This window comes from Serinus canaria, chromosome W (genome assembly GCF_022539315.1).
Source record: "Serinus canaria isolate serCan28SL12 chromosome W, serCan2020, whole genome shotgun sequence".
Taxonomy (NCBI): Eukaryota; Metazoa; Chordata; class Aves; order Passeriformes; family Fringillidae; genus Serinus; species Serinus canaria.
The window spans coordinates 11,681,966-11,704,605 of record NC_066342.1 but is presented as its reverse complement, the minus strand read 5'-3'; the positions used below and the strand labels follow the sequence as shown (position 1 = coordinate 11,704,605).

The 22,640-nt window shown below is 39.8% G+C and overlaps 1 protein-coding gene across 1 annotated transcript in view; it reads right to left on the bottom strand.

Annotated features, from left to right (window-relative positions):
- The window catches only part of LOC103824645 (ceramide transfer protein), a 163,106-nt gene that overhangs the window by 5,431 nt on the left and 135,035 nt on the right, over positions 1–22,640 (bottom strand). Inside the window, 11 exon segments of the mRNA XM_009099941.4 lie at positions 315–451; positions 1,756–1,851; positions 1,854–1,884; positions 2,668–2,796; positions 4,120–4,190; positions 4,303–4,435; positions 7,591–7,686; positions 12,690–12,764; positions 13,335–13,427; positions 14,419–14,505; positions 15,905–15,997. Coding sequence (XP_009098189.2) covers positions 324–451; positions 1,756–1,851; positions 1,854–1,884; positions 2,668–2,796; positions 4,120–4,190; positions 4,303–4,435; positions 7,591–7,686; positions 12,690–12,764; positions 13,335–13,427; positions 14,419–14,505; positions 15,905–15,997 — 1,032 coding nt within the window. The 3' untranslated portion in view covers positions 315–323.

Here is a 22,640-nt window from a genome sequence, read left to right as displayed (position 1 = left end):
TTCATCAGTGTCATCATCCTTGCTGGGTAGCCTCCATGCTTTATTTGTTTTTCTCTTGATCCTCACCCTGAGGGTCTCAGCTGTGCCACTACCAGCTGTGAGCTCCATACCTTCCAGCCCCTCTGTTACATACAATGCAACCCCCCTGGCAAATCACCTGGCCTGCCAATCCCTCCTGAAGTGCCTGTAACCATCTACATGTATTAAATCTAAGCACTGAATTCATGCTAGAAATACATTTCTAGATCACATACTTCTGTTTGGACTTAAATATTTGAAATAGTGAATCAAGAACTAATAAAATGAATGCATACCTGCTAATGCTAGAATAAAATAGGCTTTCCTGCCGTTTTCTCCTGCACGTATGATGTAAAACGCTTTAAGAATTTTGGATATTCTCTTTTTGCCACTGCCCGCAACACTGATGCTGGTGCCCATCCTCCTGGGTTCACTAGAAGTAGACATTAAGCCAATCACTGAAATACAACAAATATGCTAAAAGCTCAAAAAGAAAATTTAAGTTTGTATTCCTGTAATTCTTTCTGAAGTATCAGGAAAGGATAATGAGCAGAATTTAAACTCTTTCAGCTTGTATAGCAGCACTTTCTACTCTTATTACTCTAGTGTAGTCCAGTTCTACAATGCTAATATTTAGAAAATATTAAACATGGTGTGTTGGCTTTGGGGAATGGCCAAATGAAAGATGGTATTCTTTACGTACTTCCAAAAAACAATGGAAAGACAGACTCACACTACTTCTCATTTCAAAGAACATAGAAGTCAAGTCTTAACTTTTCAATAACTGCTGCATTTGACTGCAGAGTTGCTACATAGCCAATGTCCTACAAATTATTTTTAAAGTACTTCAAGCAAAATGTGCTATGATTATTAAATATGCGTAAATTCACTAGTCAAATACTTTGCTGAAAAAGATGCCACTTCCCATATAATCACAGTTCAGAATTTGTCAATGAAGATATATTTTTTAAATAATTGTGAAACTTCTAAACAAGAAACAAAGGAGCTTACCCCAGAGTTTAACATAATACAGTATTATTTGTACAGGATTTAGTATAAGTTGTATCACTCCTATATGGCAAAGATTTACTGAACGCAATTTTCAGATTGTGATTATTTAACAAGCTATGTAATAGGTGGTCAAAAGTAATAAGCAGGTTAGATACTAGAAGTATTTTGCAGCTACAGGAGAGGAGATAATAGGTATGAGGTTCCAATACTATAATATACTGCTGAATACTGGGTACAGTAAAAATACAGTTTGGTTTTGCTAACTTTGCAGTCAATAACAAAGATTCTGTCAGTAAAAAAAAAAAAGTAGACTACATTATACTGTAGTTTGTAAGCATCCTTTCACAAACATGAATTGTGTAAAAAAAATTGATAGTAATGCATGAATAAAACCCCCAGATTATTACTAAAACTTAAAGCTCATGCCAAGTCATGCCAATTGCAGATATTTCTTCTGCCCACTCCCCCCTTCACCCCAAGGTTCTGTACTTAGGACTGAGCTACACGTTACTTTCATTTATTGCTCTCAAAATGCAACACAATGAAAGATCCCATTCACTGATTGATGTAGCACATGAATTTGAGTACTTTTGACCATGAAGACCAGAAGTGTGATCCTATATATAAATTTAACAAAAAACTGCATCAACATTTTTGTTCCCCAGTATTCAGCTCCCAGGAATTAACATATAAAATTAATGTAATACTGAATAATTTTAGACTTACCATTAGCTACATATGTAATCTTGCATAGGATATTGTCCCTGCTTATTTCCTTATTCCCTTCTGGCGGGCTTACTAAAGTCTGACAAATCATAGCATATTTATTTTGGCACGGACACAACGATTGTTCATCTAGCAAAAAAAAAAAAAAAAAAGAAACATTTGTAAACTTCAAACTAGGTTTATTTCAGCATATGCGAATGCTAACATTTTAATTTAGTATAAAGTCTAAGGTAGTCCAAAAGTTATGTTTCTGGGAGTTTGCCTTCTAGCACTACATGGATGTGACATGAATGTGAATGAAAGGTACATGGTGAGTAGGGAAAGGGTTAAACTGAAACGCCTGAATCTCAAGTTTCTGCTTGCTTAATGCAGTGAATTATTTAAATTATTGTGACAAGTAAGGAAACATCTAATGAATAATGCATCAGTGTTTACAAATATCAGTTAGTAACTTTTCCCTTGTAAGCAGGCAATGGCATAGTATTCAGCACAGAAACACGACAGAGAAAATAATCATTGCTACTGTCTGACAGAACCAAGGCAGAATTGTGTAAGATGTAGGTTTAACAGATTCCATATCTAGTTATACAAGCCTATCCCCACGTCTGGCAATATTGAAGAGTTATTTATTCAATTCCATATGAAGGAACCTCAATTCTTTAAAATGTTTTCACCAGAAATTTTGCTTCCATTTTTCTGCAACACCTTAGATCTGCCAACTGTTGAGATAAGGCAAGAAAGTTTTTGGCTCAGAATGCTTTCATCAGGTCATTGTATCATCTGGTATAAACAAAATGTATTTTTGAATACGCCCCCTCTCTCCCTCCCCCCAGTATTGCAAGAGCATCACAACACATAATAGAAAAATGGCATCGTTGAAGCAGAATTTGATAGAATGAAAATAATACTTACAGGAGCACTGTCATGTTCCACAGAGAAATTGCAAACAATCCATGTTTCAGGATCATTTTCACTGAATGCCGGTATTTTTCTGATGGCAGACAAATACAGCACATCCCTTTGAGAAGCCGGCCACACTCTCTGCAGAGAAATACCTGAATATAAGCTTTTCCAGTTTTGCAAATTAAGTACTTACTATCCTTAGATAAAGGAAAAAAACAAACAAGGCAAAACAGGTCAGTCATGTTATTTAAGTAAAAAAGTTTATTCAAGTTAGTAATTTCATGCAGTTTTGAAAACTCAAGCAGAACACAGGTGTTGTACAGATGTATAACAGGTTATATGGCTATACTTAATTTTAAAAATTTAAGGCAAAAGTTGAAAGCCTTTGAAAGGCAGGCAGCCAAGTTGCAATGACTTTTTCAGTAGACAACCAGGAAGAGGCACTTCCTCTCCTGTTCTCTCAATCTCAGGTTTACACTGTAATTAATACTTGTAAGCCACAAACTGAACTAGTGGTTAAGTAAAAATAGAAGCATCTACAGTTATTTATGTCTCCATAAATATGGCGAGAGAGAGAGTTCAAGAAATACTTCTAACAAATATTACTTAAGTTACTGCTTTAATGAAATAGATATGGTAAATTGGTATTATCTAAGAGAATGTTTCAGAAGCAAAGTGTTATAATATAAAGCAAAACTGTACAGAAGCATTTTCCTGACACTCAACATGGGCAAAAAGTCTAGCTTTTACCACAACACTTTAGTTCATACAACTGTGTTTTTCAAAAATCAGTCTGCTGTTCCATCAGTTTTAAGATAACCACATTACCAGTTTTTAAAAAAATTGTTTCAATATATGAGTATACTAATACTTAGAATCATGCAACATTAAAGAAAAGAATGTACACTTCATTTCAAATTTTTTAGAACCTGTTAGGTTATAGCTATTGGGTTATAAGTCAAATGAACATTTTAGTAAAGCTAAATCAGAGCTAGATGGGGTGAAAAACCATAATGAAGTTAAAAGAACAAATGTACCAGGAATTATAAGACCTCATAATGCAAACACAGAATGTCAACTAATTCTGGTCAACAATAATTTGCATTATTGCAACAAAATGTATGATACAGGGGTAGAGGTTTCTTCCTTGTAGTCAGTGCCAATTTATTGCTTCAGTTTTCATGAGATGAGCCTTGCCTTGCTGCCAGTGATACACTTAAGAGATTAAAACCAGTCCTCATTTGTTATTACAAACTCTATCAGATAGATACACAAAAAAGTATGCTATCAAGCCAAGTTTGAAAAATTTACAAAATTGCAGTTCAATAGAGAAGTTGTGCTGAACCGTTGTTCTGGATAATATTTTAAATTGTTAAGATGGTAAAGTATTTCAGAATAGATTAGAACACATATAGTTCAGACTGTCTCACTAAGGTTTGTATACATGCAAAGTCTTATTACCTTATGCATCTGGTAAATGATGATAGCATTATCAGCTAGATTTTCCACAACATGGAAATTTTCAATTGTTGCTAAGGGGAGGGGAAATAAAAATCCATCAGTAAACAAGTACAGATATTAGGTCAATGTTATAAACTACATGCTTGCTGATAAACATGCAAAGATTAAGAATGGATTCCTTACTTTCCCAGTCATTACGAACATCAACATTCCAGAAGTAGTGGCAAACTTCATGCCCTGTTACCCCTTTAACGGCATGCGTTGCTTTCAAAGGATCTAATACTATTCCATTCTCTTCCACCTCTCTTCTGTACACCTATGGTCAAATACAAAGACATAAATGAAGAGAAATTGCCAAAACTGCCCATGTTTTTATACTAATTTCATCAGCTTTGATAAAAACTTACACAGAACACTAACAAAAGAATAATTTGCCATGTCAGTGTTCTATGGTAACTACCAATGCAGATATTCTTAAAAGGCAGTTCACATGAAAACACCACTATTTTGAAAAATCTCAAGTCCAAAAATAGTTAATAGTAGAGAATATCCTCAGTTGGAAGGGACCCACAAGGAACATTGAGTCCAACTATTGACTCTGCACAAGACAGCCTCAAGAAGCACACCATATGCCTGAGAGTATCGTCCAAATGCTTCTTGAACTCACACAGGCTTGGTGCTGTGACCACTTCCCTGAGAAGCCTGTTCCAGTGTCCAACCACCCTCTGAGTGAAGAACCTTTTCCTTATATCCAAGCTACGTATCCCCTGACTCAGCTTCATGTCATTCCCTCGGGTCCTATGACTGGTCACCACAGAAAAGAGATCAGTTGCCAGCCTGCCTGCCTGCTTCTGCTCATGAGGAAGCTGTAGACTGCAATAAGGTCTCCCCTCAATCGCCTCTTCTCCAGGCCGAACAAACCAAATGACCTCAGCTACTCCTCATATGGCTTCTGCTCAAGGCCCTTCACCATCTTCATGGCCCTCCTTTGGATTCTCTCCAATGGCTTTATTTGCTTATTATATTGAGGTGTCCAAAACTGCACACAGGACTTGAGGTGAGGCCACACCAGTGTAGAGAAGAGTGGGACAATCACCTCCCTTGACCGGTTCATGATGCTGAACTTGGTCACCCCAGCACCTGGTTGAGTCTTATGACTGCCAGGGCACACTCCTGACTCATATTCAACTTGCCGTGAACCCAAACACACAGATCTCTTCCCATGGGGCTGCCCTCCAGCCTCTTGTATCCTAGTCTGTATGTACATCCAAGGTTGTCCCATTCCAGATGCAGAATCAGTCACTTGCCTTTGTTAAACTTCAAATGATTGGCTCCTCCCGATTTAGTGTCATCAGCAAACTTACTTAGTATCTTTTCGAGTCCTGCATCCAAGTCATTTATGAAGATGCTGAAGAGAACTGGCCCTAAAATGAAGCCCCGAGCTTTAAAATGGAGCTTTACTGAAATCCCAGAAGATTACATTAACTAGCTTCCCTTGATCAACTAGGTGGGCTACCTTGTCATAAAAGGAAATGAAGTTTGTCAAACTGGACTTTCCCCTTCCAGCCCCTCTGTTACATACAATGCAACCTCCCCGCCAAATCGCCTGGCCTGCCTATCCGTCCTGAATTAATCTACTTTATTCATCACTATACACAAGAATGTGTACAAGCACAGTGGAGTAGCCTATGGTTACTTGCTACAAAATAAGATTTTCATACAGTGAATTTGCATGTTGTTGTTTGACACTGGCAAAATGCCAGGCACCCAGGAAAGCTGTTCACTCACTCTCTTTTGCTTTCAACTGGGCAGTGGAGAGGGAAAAATAATTAATAAACGGCTCATGAGTTGAGATGATGATTGGAAGAAAACATTCCCATGGCAAAACAGGTTCAAATTTAAAAGTCTAAGGTACATTCATTATTAACAGAGTCAGAGTAGGATAATGAGAACTAAAATACACTTTTGAAACACCTTTTTTCCCTCACAGCCCTCCCTCTTTCCCACCAACAGCACTGGGAGACAGGGCGTGGGGGTTTTGTTCAGTTCATCACCCGAGATCTTTTTCTTTTCGCTCAGGTAGGGGAGTCTTTCCCCTGCTATGCCGTGGGGTCTCTCCCACAGGAGACAGTTCTCTGTGAACTTCTTCAGCATGGCTCCAATCTCACAAGCAGCAGTCCTCCTAAAATTGCTGCAATGTGAGTCCTTCCCACGGAGAAACAGTCTTTCCGAAACTGCTGCGGTGTGGGTCACTTGTCCACGGGGTGCAGTCGTCTAGGGATAGGCTGCTCTAGTTTGGAAGCAAGGGCCCTCTGTCTCTATCTCTGGGAGCAGGAGCCCTCTCTCTATTCGCATCTCTCACTGGAACACAGCTTTCTCCGGCATCCACCCGCTCTGGTTTGAGTACTTCTCTCACAGGCTGCAGTGGATCTCTGCACCCTGCATGGACTTTATGGACTGCAGGGGAACAGCTTATTTACTACAGTCCTCACCACAACCTTAAGAGGAATCTTGGCTCTGGCGCTTGGAGTACCTCCTCCCCCTCTTTTTCCACTGACCTTAGTGCCACCACGATGTTCTCCCTCACATGTCTTCACTTCCTCCTCTTCTCTGACTAGAAGAAAACTGCTGCATGTAGGCATTATTGCCAACAAGTTCCACCAATTCAAAGATTAGTGCAGGATCCCGCAGGTTCTACACTGGGGAGTTATTTGACATGTTTCCACTGCCAGCAGGCAGCCCCACTGCCACCTAGTGGGCAGTGGCAGCTGACGCGGTGCTGGCGCTATTTAACTCCTCTCTTCATGCAGGGCGCCAGAAAGGAGAAGCCACTGCTGCTGCCCCTGCCCTTCTGCCCACGGTACGGCTGGCTGGCGGGGGGGGGCCAGGCAGGCAAGGCTTGCTGCAGGCCGCACTGAGATGGTGGCGGCTGCAACGCATCGCCACATGCTGCACCAGGATAGCCCTGGCAACAGCGCCTTGCCACCCCTGGAAAAAACTATTCACTGTTTTGATTTTCTTCTTAAATATGCCATCACAGAGGCATTACCAACCTCTCTAATTGGGCCAGCAGCATGTCTATCTTCAGAGCCATCAGAAATTGGCTCTGTGAAACATGATGGAAGCTTCTAGCAGATTCTCACAGAAGCCACTTCTGTAGCCCTCCCCCGCTACCAAAACCCAGGCTGTGCCAAATCAATACAGCACACCATGTTGATAGGAAGTTTTAAGTAGAAGAAAATGAGAAAGGAATCTCTAAAGAAAAAGCTATTGCAAGTGCTGCATAAGATTTTGCTGAATATATTAGAAGCTGCAGCTCGTGTAGTCTCCAGTCCTAACTTAAACAATGCTATTCTCAGAGAGGAGTTTTAACAGCATAACTTGCTTAGTAATAGTATTCAAAGAGAATAAAAATATCCGTCTTCACAGCATATCATCTTATATCCATTAAGCAAAACAACAAATGCTTACCTTCATTTCTCCTTCTTCTACCACTAGCTGCCAATTGGCATCTCCTCCTACATCTTGCAAAGAATATGTCATATGGTTTTGTACCATCTCTTCCACCTTTAGAGGAAAAATTACACATTTTTAAGTAATTCCTTTCATCTTCTTGTGCAGGCGACTATATAGTATTGGAAACCATAAGTCAATACTGTGCAGGAGCTGAACTTGGACAATAGAGCCTTCTATTGCAGGTTAAGATCAAGCAGGTACTTTTGGCCTTCAGATACAAAAGTCAAAATCTTGATTCCGCTTCCAATTTCATTCTTTATGGGTTCTTCCCTACCCTTCCTTTGTACCTTTTAGCTGTCAAAGCTCACTATTCCTACCTGAGACAGTTTTATTTCAGCATGTAGGAAATTACTTCTGATACCTCCAAATAGAATTACAGTGCATTGTAGGACTTGAAAGACAATATTCACTAAAGAGCATTTAAAAAGATGAAGGGGAGGGAGGGGGGAGGGGAGACAGACAAACGAGCTCTAAAAAGTAAATACATATCAAAAGTTATATTGAAACAGCAGTGAGGGAAACAGTCATGAGAAAATCATGCCTATTCTGTTTCTTTGGCATCTTTGCACATTTGCCAACTAGAAAAACAGAACAGAAATGCTTTCATTCAAAAAAATTGTGATGATGCAGAGGTCCACTATTTTAAAATACTCATTTAAGAATACTTAGCTAGACAGTAGCATGTTTTTCTTAAAGGTCAAATATTTGATACATTTTTATCAAGCTATGTGAATACATTTTTTTTGTTTCAAATATTGCGCATGAAAATAGGGGTGGGACAGGAAATGAATTGTTATGTTAAATCTATGGTCTTGTTTTGTTTCTTTTGTGTCTGTCCCTCCATTTCCAAATCTTATTCTCCCCCAAATAAAAACAGAGACAAAAAGCTAAATTATCCATTGCTGTGTAATGTATATGAGTGCTGAAAATAATTTAGTAATTTTTTTTGCCTAAGAGGTAGGTGACTATTAAAACTCATCACCTCAAAGAAGTCCATGTAATTGACACTACTTTCCTGAATCAGTAGAAATTTCTTTTTTAAAGAGGAAATGCATTGCAAGCAAAGGTTAGTCAATTGACCAACATATGGACTAGTCTAAGAACTATATAATCACAAGATTAACAGCCTGAACCTATGGGTGGTTTTTTCACAACTTGAAGGAAAAAAGTTATTGAATCAATTCAAAATCCTTAAAAATATAACATAGAAATAAAATCCTTTCAACAGAAATGCTCCTTTATCTTATTTTAACTATCGAATTCTCTACAGAAACCAAATTATCAGTCCAGTTTGGGGGGTTTTCTTTGTTTTCTTTAAGGTTTTTTTAGTTAAAACGAAGTATAAACAGCCACAAGATTTGTGTTTCTGCTTTTAGACAGGCTATCGTTTCCTGCCGCTTATTAACAGGTTTCCTACCAAATATGCTTCTAATTATTTTTTTCCAGGGAAACAATGACACAGTACAAGCCAAGCCAGGTAAGAATTTAAGCTATTTAAATATTCAATTTTCTGGCTCTAGGTCACACTATTTTCAGAAAGGGATCCTCCCTATGCTCCTGCAACTTTACCTGCAACATATTCAGGGTCCCTATCTCCTCCCCTGGCTCCTAATCTATTAGGGACAAAGCCAGATTGTATGTGATTGTTTTGTATTTTGCTGCTTTTTGCTTTATGCCAAATGCAGAGGGAGGAGGAGAATAGCAAAGAAAGAAGAGAATGAAGCATTTACAGGAGTATCAGAGAATCAGAGAATACCTGAGTTGGAAGGGACCCACAAGGATCACAGCATCCAACCCTTGGCTTTGCACAGGACAACCCCAAAAATCATACAATGTGCCGAAGTACAATTTAAATAGTTTAAAGCCTTTGGAATTGTTCAGCATTTAGCCCCCTGACTTCCTCTGAAAACTTCAAAGGTATCTTTAGTTTGTTTCTCTCCCTCTCCCAGTAAAGTTTCATTCCTGCTAATACATCTTTCAGACAGCTTCCCCTTAGGTTTGGGAAAGGAGAGGTATTATCATTGCAGCTTTCAGAGGAAAGAGAATGCTGTTTTTCGCTAACAAGCAATTACTTCTATTTGACCAAGTAATTGCAGTGCCTTCAACTGCCTTGTGCATACTATCTGTCAAAACTGTGATCTACCTGCCGGTTGCTGTCAGCCTGAACCTGTTTCAGGTACCACATTAGGCACCGAGTCAATATTCACAGCTTCTTTCCCAGTGGGGAGGCCACACTATTACCTCTGGGTTCCTGTCAGACTACAGGAATGATCTTCAAAAATACTTCTATCCCAATGCAGCTTTGGTCAACATTAAATGGGCAGATCTTCATTTAAAAGGCCCTCAGAAGAGCTCAATCTATTTTAAAATCTGATAGTCCTTTAAAAGGAGAAAATGATTTGCAACACATTTGCAGCATTTTAAGCCCACAACCTCTCACTCAATTGGCAGAGGCAAATCAATGCCTTTCTGAAGGCACATTGATGAACCAGCTCCTGTCAGAATATGTTTATGCATCTTCATCTTAAAAGCAAAAATGCAAGTTTCTACTTGACCTGTTACTAAGATTTCCTTCATATGAATGAAGTCTAGAAACAAGCCCCATTTATTCAGAATCAAGATTTAGCTTGCCTTTCCAAAAGCCAAATCCTCAGCCTCGGGACAGAGGAAAATTTCCTAATAATGAGGTCTACAACAGGTTGTCACAAAAAGGTGTGCTTCTTTTCATGCTCTCAGTTCTCTTTCACCTGCTTGTTCACTAGCAATGAAGCTCCAGAGCAGGTGAAGCAACTTAATGAACTGGCAAGTTTGTTCTAGGGAAGATATGGGGAAAGAATGGGGCAGAGGGGAGTAGGTTTCTTGTAAGTTAGCAGGATCGTTATTTCTGTAGTCAGTTAACTTGAAACCACATCCTAAGACACTGGGTAGTAGCTTCTACACAGTATAATCCCTGCAGCTGCTAGAAAGAGCAACACCTTGACCCCATAATCCAGTCCATTTGACCTTGATCTTTAATGTTGATTTGCATTATTGTGATAAGGACCTGGTCAATCTCAGATGTAAGTGGTTAGGTTTTCAGCCACACTAGTGGTCTGATACTCAGGTTCACCATATAGACACACAAATATTATCACAGACCTAAGAGATGAAAATGAGAAGGTTCACATATTTTAATGACTCTTTCCCTTACATTGAACTGGCAATGCAGCCTGATAGAAAATTAATTCTATCTTTAGAATCAAACTTGCTTTCTATTACTTGATTTCCTCCCTCCTCCCCTACAAAACCAAACTTGAATTATTAACGTGACTGGAATACCAGTAGATCAGCCTATTGGTGTTGTGCAATATGACCTGCATACTTTTCCCTTTGTAAAAAATTCAAATTCCAGAAATTAACTGACTGCAATAAATCAAGGCAAGTGTTGGGATTTCAGTCCAATAAGCAAATCCTTAAATATTAGGGTTCTGTTCACAAAGCTGGTGGCAAGGTATGCACGTAGTATGATTCCAGGCTCTGTTACTCAGAAAAAAAATCCATTCAATCTATTTGAAAAAGCAGGCTGTTTTCAGTGAGTCAGAGACTGGAAAGATGGATGTCTTGAGACATTTTGGGATGCATGTGTGTGTGTGGGAGTGGCAGGTTGGGCCTTGCCCTGGCGAGACAGTGAACTACCCCCACTCCCCACCCTCAGAGCCAGTATCCCAGCCCTCCACTCTCGCCTAACCCAGCTTCTGAGTGGCTGGAAGTCCCACCTGGAGGGAGGGGCCACAAAGGTCAAGGGGTATTTAAGGCTGAGCATCAAACCAGCACATGTCTCGACCCTACCTTCCTCTTGGAGTTTCCCTCTGAACACTGCTGGAACCCAGGAGTTGCTAGCTATATGCATGCTTTTCTATATATTTTCTTTCTGTCTTTCTCTCTTTCTTCTTCTGATTCCTTCTTGGAACATTTTGAGCAATTTAACATCGCGTGGGTTTAAAGTTTGTTAAGTTGAATGGACCAAATTAATGCTGTGAGAAGTGGTTTATGTTGACTGGGTATTGTAGTAAACCTTTTACCAAAGCTCTCTGATTTTTCTAAATTTTGCCAGTAAACTTTTGTGTTGTTTTGACTGCTTGAGAATATCTGGTCAGTATTTCTCCTGTGTGTCTAACCCAGAGTATATGAACCACTGTAAAGTCCTTTTATTGCAGCCTTACACAGCATTAGTTAAAAATTTTAAAACAAGCAAACAAACCCAAAACCAACAGACCCCAGAAGGAAGCCCCATATTCACAATCATATGGACCACAGCAGAAGGAAAGTAATGGCACGAATACTGTTTGAATGAATTTATTTGAAAGATCAAACACATGAATTCACTTATCTAATTCAACTTTAAACTATGCTCTTCAGAGCAAGCACCTAGAGTAATTTTGTACATTACTGGAATATGACACCAAAACTAAATTCACTTACTTATTCAGGATGTCAGACATTTTCTGAAGTGTAATTGAGTATATTGGAACTCTTCAATCAAAATTCCCATATCCATAATCTCATTTTTTTAACAACACACTTTATGACCTTTTGGTAATAAAACTAGTTGTAGAGGTAAAAAATTATAATAGAGAACCTTAAAATTTGATGTCTTAATGTTATTATAAGCGACAAATTTTAAAGACAAAATTAAACCCTTGATTTAAAACCAAGAAAAACTATTCCATTTGAAGCAAAGACCATCTCCAGCCCACACAAACCAAAACCAGGTGTTACTTAATTACTTTTATTATAAACAGAAATGCAAAATTTTTAAGTTGTAGGTATTTTTATTAAAGCTAATGAAATTAGTCCAACAGTTCACAAGATTTGGGCCTCTGCACAAGTGATATGCATGCAAGCAGAATGTAAAAAACCAACCATTTAGTATAGAAATAGATAATTTTTTTTTTTGTCTCAACATACTAGTTTAGAGTAAACAGTGATTTATGTAACAAAAAACCCAGGTTCTAGAGAAGAGGATGAAATGCAGCAAAGATACACAACCCCCACTCTACATATTAATACAGTACCTGGGTGCTGAATCTGTGAACATCAAAGGCACTGACTAGATCAATGGAAGACATGGAGGAAGAGCGACTATAGGGCTACCAGAGACAGACAAAGAAAAAACCAAGTAATCAGAACAAAGGCACAACAGAGCATCCAGTACCAACTTGCAAGCACAAGATAATGAAGAAAATGAAAACAAAAGCACCATAAGAAGCAAGCACAGTGGCAAATACTGATTTCACACACCTATGATGTATTATGCTCCCAGTATAGCCCTAAAAAAGGCATAGTGTTTCAAGTAACACTAAAAGAAGTCAATTGATCCTAATGCAACAAACTGTATTTTTTTTCCTACTAATTAAATTAATTTTGGTGAAAGTATCTTAATCACACCAAGGTTAGCAAGTTGTTGGGTTTTTTCTTTATAATCTCTAACTGACAAGCTTGATACAAATCAAGAGTATTCTAAATAGATACTGAAATCAGTTTTTTTTTAGCAAAGACAGAAAACAGTCCTTTTCCAATTCCAGCTACTTCAATTAAAAATGAGTAAACCACTGAAAGTTTTTCTAGAAACATCTAAAAATCTTACCTATCCATATAAAATAGTATATACAAATACAAGTCAGCCAATTATACAGAGGAGATCATGAGAAATATCTTACCTTTTGAACAAATCTATGAGTCCCCACAGCAGAATATGCATCTCCGGGAGGTAAGGATATTGGCCAGTATAATCTGACCTTTTCACTTTGGGACTGCAACAAAATAACTTTCATTATTGGTAGTCAGCTGCTAATGGATGGACTATGAAAGAGTGAGGCACCTTCAAACTTTATAGTGGCTACAACTAATGCTGTCCATGACAGACATGAAGTTGTCATCCTGCTGGAGTTCTCAGGAAGCAAATGGGCCTGGAAATTGAATCAACCATTTATCTATACTTCAAGGTATATTTCCAGGTTAAGCAAAATAGATTGGCATCATCACAGATGTTGCATCCATGTAGTAGTACTACAGAAACTCAAAATTTTTACCTTCTCCTAAGAGACCCCAACATAGATAAACTATGTTGGGTACTATATATCCACTAGGCAGTCTTATAATTCTTAACCAAATCATTGTATTCACTATATTCATAAGCCAAAACCATTTTAAGACAAAGGAGGCATCACTTTATTATTCCCTCTCATTTTATACACTACTATATTTTCTCATATTCCATATATTCTATCACAACACATCCCTTTTTGATCCTTGTCACTGAAGAGTATTCAAGAAATGAGTTAGAGAAATAGCCAGGGCCTACACAATTTTTAAACAAGACCAAACACCAATAGAACTATGTCTTTCCTATTTCACATACTGCTACAGTCAAAAGAAACTTCAGAGCAATAATTAGGTTTTGAAAAATAGCTGCATCATTAGATATTCTTATTTACCCAGAGTATCAGTTACATATAAAGATAAGTTTTATACAGGACTAATACATTTATTTAGGAGTTAAAAAACAGAGACAACCAATTAGCTTAACACTTATACTATCCCTTTCTATGCAAGCTGTCAAGTCACTTTCTCAAAATTAGAGTTAAAAAATTATATTTAATTGTAAATATTATATAGTGAATCCCACTTATAAGTGTCAATCTAAAATATCTAGAGTTTCAGGAGATGTGCCCCAGGACTGATTAAGTCACAGAAGTCTTCCATGAAGTGCCCATCATTAACACATTTTTCAACTATCAATACCTGTTCTTCCATTTTATCCTGTCTATCAAGAGCAGCTTCAACAGCATCAAAGAATTCTTCTTCATTAATCAGACTATTAGGACCCTCCTAGAGCATAAGAAACAAAACTAGCTCAAGATTTTGGAGACATGAGAGCTCCACTTAAGTTCAATATTAGAAATAGCTATTTATGTATTATGCATATAAATATTTTCACCAATATTCATATATTAGAATTAATCTGAAAACTCTACTTCTTAAAGGAAGTTATTTCCTTTAAGTGCAGTTTAGGGATACTTAAATAAACAAGCAAAAACCCCAGGAAACCGAAGACTGAGTAAGTGTCAATATACTTTGATATGAGATTTAGGCTTTAATTAAAAAATATCTTCTCTTTAAAATGTTTAATGTACGTAAGTAAATATATTAACATAATTGTGTATTTAGACTGCTTCCAAGTATTCCATTGCCTTAGGGTGGATTTCAGATATGTGCTCAAAGCACAACAAGCCAAAATCCTGTGGATCACTATTGAGAATTCTTGGAAAGAACAGTTTAACAATAAACAGCAGGTAGATTTGATTCAATTATTAAAAACTTGTGTCCACTAAGTAAAATGGTAATTTAGGAAAACTAGGTTTACTGCTTTTATTGTACTGTAAAACAAACTAGTCCAGCAAATTTCAAAAATCTACTTTACATCAGGGATATCTGGGAGAAGCAGTTGAGTTCATAACCAGGTAGACAAAGTCCAACTTCCTATCCATTCTTTTCTTTTACAGTGCCTCAGCCACAACAGAGAACATAAGCTCAAATACCTTTTAAATATCTCAACATATTAATTCTATTTCTCAGGCTATGATTTGTAAGTAGAAACCTGATTAATTAACATAAATAAAAGAATCGAGTTCTTAAAAATTATGCAAACTGCTTTATAGGTGCATTACTTTACATTATTGTTCAGAAGGCAGGTTAAGAGACTCAGACTTTAATTAAATAACCAAACTGAGGAGGAAGTAGATAACATATGCCATTTAACAGATGAAGCAGAACCTAAAATAATTTAATTTATCAACACATTTCAAGTGGCAGTGACAAGTTAAAAATCAATTCAAACTAAACTTCACATTCTAGGACAGCCTCTGCAGTCAGGACTTTCATATTTGCATTACATATCTAGACAGCTGGCTAATTAAAATGTAAAAGTACACAACTTTCAAATGAGCAATATAAAATGTGCAAGAAAAATAATTAAAAAGTCAGCAAAAATAGATGCAAGCAAAATGCTTTAGACAAAAGTAGAATAGGAAACCCGAGGTGAAGACAGACTTCTATTCTCAAAACACTGAAGGATTTTGATTCTTCATTTAGTTTCAGTTTCCAAGGCAGAAAAAGTGGCATGAACGCATTGCACAAAGACCTTGATTTACATACATGCTCTGTTGAGAAACAAACTAATCTTCAAAAGCCTTAGCATTTTTTAAAATTTCAAAAGCAGAATTTGTACCTCATAGTCTGGCCCTCCGAAGTGGGACTTTTTCTTCAGTTCTGTCACAGCATTTTTGTATGCTCCTTCAATTCTTCTCCTTTTCTCTATTTCCTGTAAAATTACATGATCATTTAAAGCAGCAAGAATATATTGACTGATAATAGTCTGTATGATAATAAATGGAATGATCAGTCTAAGTTTTATTCCCGAGGAACAATTGCAGAGGTGCTGATTTTATTTGAATGCATACATTTATGTGCCCTTATAGATGCATATATAATACAAAGCTCGGGGAGCTAGCTACCTTGAGCATAACTTCTCTAAATCACATGGAATAAACTAGATCAGCAAGAAAAACCTGGTATCTAGTTTAATCATAGCTATTCATGGTTTGTTGAGGGTCAGCAGTGTGGGCGAGACGGGGGTAGCACGGTCGGTATGGATGGAGACGAGAGATCTCTGAAGCCAGGTCGTGGAACTTGCAGTTTATTGCAAAGGGCGTGGGTACAGGGCCCTGCTGGGAGCTGCCAGCTGCAGCTCGGAGCAGGCCCGAGAGAAGAGAGGGGTAGAGAGGATTAGAGGGTAAGAACGTAAAAGGCAAGAGCTAAGAGCATAGAAAAGTAAGTTAGAGAGCAAGAGTAAGAGTGCGAAGTTCCCGTTACCATACAGTAAATCATCTTCTGTGTTGAATATTCTGATTCTCACTAACCAATCTAGTACAACACACAAATCCTATAGCATTTACATACAGCCTATAAGAATCACTACATTACCATACTGTGCTACATTTTAAACCCTAAAAACTACTCTTCGGACCCCTTCTGCCAAGCTGGCAGGGTCTGCTCGGACCCTTGGACCTGCCTGCTTGCAGAGGGTCTTGTATCATCAAAAGGGGATTACCTTCAGCCAGCCACACCATTGTTTTCCCGTTGTTCAGTAACTAAGGTATCTCAAAGCTTGCTTTCATTTCAATCTCGCTTATAGTTTCTATATTCTCAAAATCTTTTGCCAGGCAATCATATTTGTAAGGCTTTCCTGTTTCATCTTCCCCAACAAGCAGTGCCTGCAATGTTATGAAGAATATTCTGGGAGTGTCCTAGGGTGATGTTATGATGCTTGTATCCCCAATCGTGTGTTCTGTTTATGCTGGATATTATATTCTGTGCCTTCAAGACTGGCTGAGAGCGAAGGTGGGGAGAAGAAGAAGCACAGAGTTTTGTTATCAAGAACTAGACTCACTCCTCCACTGTCTACTGGAACACTGTTGTCTGGGCATGGACGGGGCAGAACACCGCATGGTGTATTGCACTAAATAGTTTATTTAGTTGTTGTTTTTGCATGTGGTGTTTGGTAATCTGCACTGATCTCATGGTCTTCCCCCTCCCCCCCCCCCAGCCGTGGTGGTAGTGGTTTGTCCCAGGTTTACTCCTCCCCTTGCCCCCTCCTCACTTGTATCCCATTGGCTGTGGTCCTCTTCCTCCGCCCCCCCATTCCCCCAGGTTTAAAAGTCTCCTGCCATGAGGCATTCCCTCTCTTTTTCTCCTGGGACACCACCTCCTTCCCATCTAGGATCCCCTGGATTAATTCTACAATAAAGGTGTGGCATTGTTGGCCCTGAGAGGAGAAGAGAGCCTCCAGTCTTTTACTCTGTCCTTGTAAAGGCTGCAATGGGCCAACGGTCCAGAGCTAGTCAGATCAGACCTGGCCCTGGAGAAACCAGCAAATTTACAACCGTGCTCTTTTTGCTTTTTAGTTAGTTAGTTAGTTTAGCTAGCTAAGGCAATCCGAGCTTTCCCTGGACTGTTTTTCTTTCCCTTTTCTTGGAACCATTTGAACCTGTTCCAGACCAGAAACCGGGGAAACACCGAGAGCACGCACTTTGTAGCTTGCCTGGGCCTACTCTGCAGCCTTTCCTAGAACCGGAGGGACTGATAACAGAGCAGCCACCGACCAGACTGGAGAGACTTTCTGAATTTGTCATCTCTTCAGAGCTGCAAATGAGTTTTGTCATCCAGTATAGTTCATTTTGTGTGCAGGGGGGAACTTTGCCTGTTAAATAAACAGGTTTTTTCCACTTCTCTCCTAAGAAATTTATTCCTGAACAAGGTGGAGGGAGGGGATGCATGAGTTTGCTTTCTGGAGGGTCCCCTTTTGGAGGTTTTCTCCCAAATTTGCCCTAAACCAGGACAGGGAGTTATTGAAAAACACCTGAAGGACAATGCAGTCACTGATCACAGCCAGCAGAGGTTCATGAGGGGAAACTCCTGCTTGTCAAATTTAATTTCCTTTTATGACAAGGTAACCCACCTAGTTGATCAGAGAGGAAACCAGTTGATGCAATTTTTGGGATTTCAATAAAGCTTTTGATACTCTTTCTCACAGTACCCTTCTGGATAAAATATCCAGCACACAGCTGGATAAACACATCACACACTGGCTTGTACTAAATGGGGTTACATGAGGCTGCTGACCAGTCACAAGTGGCATTCCTTAGGGCTCCATTTTAGGGCCAGTTCTCTTTAACATATTCATAAACAACTTGAATGCAGGACTAAATGATATACTGAACAAGTTTTCAGGCAACACTAAATTGGGAGGAGCTGTCAACTCCCTTGAAGGCAGAGAAGGCTAAACCGTCCCTCTGCAAGATGGAGGCTATATAGTTTTGTGAAGTAGCAGGACTCTCAATATTCATATTTGTGTTTTGCTGCCAAGTAAAACATGGTTCTGAAGCTAGTGAAGTGCCAAGGCTGGAGAAAGAAGGAGAGAAAGCTGGATTACAATGGTACTTAGACAACTTGTAAAACACTCATTGCTTTTAGCCACTGACAGAGATCCTGTTTTAACTGACACACCTGCACAGCACGGAGACTGCGTAGTGAATCTGCTGATATATAAAGGACAAATCTGATGCTGCTCCTTTCAATTCTTCTAGCTGGTCTTTTACAGATGCTGAACAGATCTACAAGAGCTTTAAAGACCTCCCAGATAAGACACACACGAATGGCTGCCCAATTTAATATAATTTTCCCCTTTAACGTCTCAGAGAAAACATTCTGAATTTTATCATCTTCTAATATTTATTTCTTTTTCAGAGAGACATAAGCATCTATCCAAGAAACCCGAGAGTACACATATCAACATCATTCTCCTCCTACATCTATTTATCAGATGACAGAGTAATTATTTTTTGCTCAGGTTCATAGTTATAGAAGAGACTTTTACAGAGCCATGTTTAGTTAGTAAAACAAGGCAAAAAAACCAAAACAAAACAAGGCCTACAACTGAAGTGGAATAAATAGTGTTAGCAAAGGTCTGAATATATTCAATTGCCATTTTAAAAATCTTGTGCAGGGTATAGGTGTCAAGGTGTTGGTTGTGAGGGGCTGCAGGAGTGGCATATGAGGAAGGTGGCCAGGGGCTGTCCTGTGTCAAACAGGCTCCAAAACAGACCGACCACAGGACATAGCTGAACCCATCCACCACATGCATGGAATCTCTGTGGAAATGTATTTAAGAGCAAAAAACAGCCCAGGGAGAGAGGAGAGGGAACAAAAAGGGAGAAACAGAGGGAATGCCAAGGCCAGAAAAGAATGATGAGGAGGAGTTCCAAGGCAGAGAATATATCCACACTATAGTCCATGAAGGACCCTGCGCTGGAGCAGAGGGACATTTCCTAAAGGAACCATGTTCCATGGAGGACTCACAATGGAAAGGAGTTTTCCCACAGGACTACAGCCCTGAAAAGGACCTGTGCTGGAGCAGGGGAAAAGTGTGAGAAGAAGTGGCATAGATTAAGTGTTTTGGATTGACCTTCAGCCATCCATTCCCCACCCCCCACCCCCACCACACTGCATTCCTTGGGGCTAGAAAGCAGGGGTGTAGAGGAGCCTGCAGTTAAAGAGTGAAGTTGAGCCTGGGAAATGGGGGAAGAAAACTGTTTTAGTGTTTGTCTTTTTGTTTCCTACTAACTGTACCTATTTTAATCAGCAACAGATTTTCTGCCAGGATAAAAACTCATAAGCAATCTTCCTGTCTTTCTCTTGACTTGTGAGCTTTCTCATCCCGTTTCTCCCACACACACACACACACTCCAGTCCTTCTGGATGAGGTGTGGATACGACAGTCTGGTCAGAGAGAGAGAGAAAGCAAAATATGGCCTTGGTTCTACACGAGTTATGAAAGTTATCAGAGTGCTAAACACGGACCTACTTGCTCCATTTGATACTAGACATATAGCTCAAGTATTGTTCCAACCTGTGCAACTTAAAGTTTTTCAGGACAATTGGAAGCAGGTTGCTCAAAGGGTTGCAACAGAGAACATGCAAGTGCCTCAGAGGGATCCTAAGTATTACATGGGGGTGGATGTTCTCATAGGGGAACATGCCTATTCTAATCCTGATCTTCAGGCTACGTGGGACCCTGCTGTTCTTGAGCAGAGTGAAAGGGTAGGGTTTTTAGCATTGTTAAAAACTATAGAAGTGGCCACTCCCAAGCCACTATATGTGACAATAACTGAAGGAACAAAAGAACCATTTCTATCATTTGTTGAGAAACTTGCAGCAGCCCTGGAGAAACAAGTTGAGGATGATAACTTGAGGCAGCTTTTGTGCAAACAATTAGCGAGGGACAACTCAAACAACAATTGCCAGGAGATCACAGATGCTCTTCCAGGTGACCCAACACTAACAGACACGGTCCAAGCATGTTCCACAGTAGGTACTCTAGACTAAAAAATGTCTGCTCTGGTGGCTGCCTTACAGCCAGGCCAGTCATCCTCGGGGGACAGACAACAGAAAAAAGGAAAAAATAAGAGCAAGAGAAAACAGGGAACACACAAGCAGACAGAAATGAATACCAATTTCTTGTATTTTAAGTGCTTAAAGGCAGTATATTTTGCAAACCAATGTAAGTCTAAATATCATGCCAATGGCCAGCTTTTGGTAGGCCTGGGAAACAGGAAGATGAGCGCACAGAGGAAATGCGGTCTGACACAAGTGATTCCTCAGGGCATGGCACCGGCACAGGCCTGTTCAGCCAGCTCAGGGCAGCACCCATGGCTCAGCTAGGGTGTATGTACATACTGCAACCACAGTCATCTTAGAATTCTGTTGTGTACATAAGGCTCCTTTGGATGTGTTTGGACCTTTAGGGCAAGGACTGAGCGCACTGCTTGTGGGAAGATCTAGTGCCACCCTCCAAGGAATCTTTGTGCACACAGGTGTCATTGACTCTGACTTTACTGGTCAAATTTGTGCCATGGTTTCCATGCTCACCTCCCCCTGTCACTATTGCAGCAGGGACTCGGATTGCTTAACTTGTGCCTTTCCAGTCATGTGTCCCCAGGGCTGACCAGTGGACTCGTGGGGATGGTGGCTTAAAATCCACAGGACTGCCACAAGTCTTCTGGTCTGCAGATATTTCTTCTCAGTGACCACCAATGACATGTACCCTGATTCTACTGGGTGCCAGCTCGCCAGTGATCAGGCTTCGAGGTTTGATCAACACAGGAGCAGATGTGACAGCCATCTCCTTCCCTGTGTGACCTCCTACATGGCCTTTGTTTTCCATAGGGTCAGCCATCCAAGGGTTGGGGGGTGCAACGCAGACCTTTGTAAGCCAAATGGTCTGTGCTGATCAAAAATATGGATGGGCAGACAGTTGCAGTTTGGCCCTATGTCACTACAGCTCCAATCAATCTCTGGGGGTGGGATGTATTGGCAGCCTGGGGGGTATGAATTGAGACACATTTTTAATTGGGGCCACTGTGCTGAAGGGCGCAAAATATCCTACGCTGCCTTTATGGTGGATGGTGGAAAGACCCATCTGGGAAAACCAGTGGCCCCTGACAAAAGAAAAATTGGTTGCCCTTCATGAATTGGTTCAGGAACAACTTCAACAGGGACACATTGAGCCTTACACTAGTCCCTGGAATACTCCCGTCTTTGTGATAAGGAAAAAATCTGGGAAATGGAGGCTGTTACAGGACCTCTGGAAAATTAATGCGGTGATGAAAAGCATGGGGGCATTGCAGCGTAGTATGCCCTCACCCACCATGCTCCCTACAGGATGGGAAATCTTGATCGTTGATCTGAAGGATTGTTTTTTCACAATTCCTTTGCATCCTGATGACAAACCAAAGTTTGCCTTCACAGTGCCTGCAATTAACAATGCTGAACCTGTGCAGAGATATCAATGGAAAGCTTTGCTGCAGGGCTGTAGAAACAGCCCAACTATTTGTCAGTGGTATGTGGCTCTGGCCTTGTCTGCAGTCCACGGGCAGTTTCCTGATGCATATTGTTATCACTAAATGGATGACATCCTGGTGGCAACATCCACCCAGAATGAGTTGCTGAGGATACAGCCTCAGCTGTTTGCTGCTCTGCATTCTTATGGGCTGCAAGTGGCTCTGGAGAAGGTTCAACAGCATCATCCTTTAAAATATCTGGGAGTCAAAATTTTGGACCAAACTGTTCAGCATCAAGAGGTGCAATTCTCGGATTCTATTAAGACTCTGAATGATGCCCAGAAATTGCTGGGCATCATCAGTTGGTTGCATCCTTATTTGGGACTAACCGCAAAAAAATTGTCCCAGCTGTATGATATTTTAAGGAAGAACTCTGACCTGAGATCACCTCGAAAATTGACTCCTGAGGTGTGACAAGCACTGGAGGAAGTCCAACAAGCTGTTTCTGCTTGTCAGGTTCATTGACTAGATCCTTCCATTGATATCACCGTCTTCATTATCAATCCA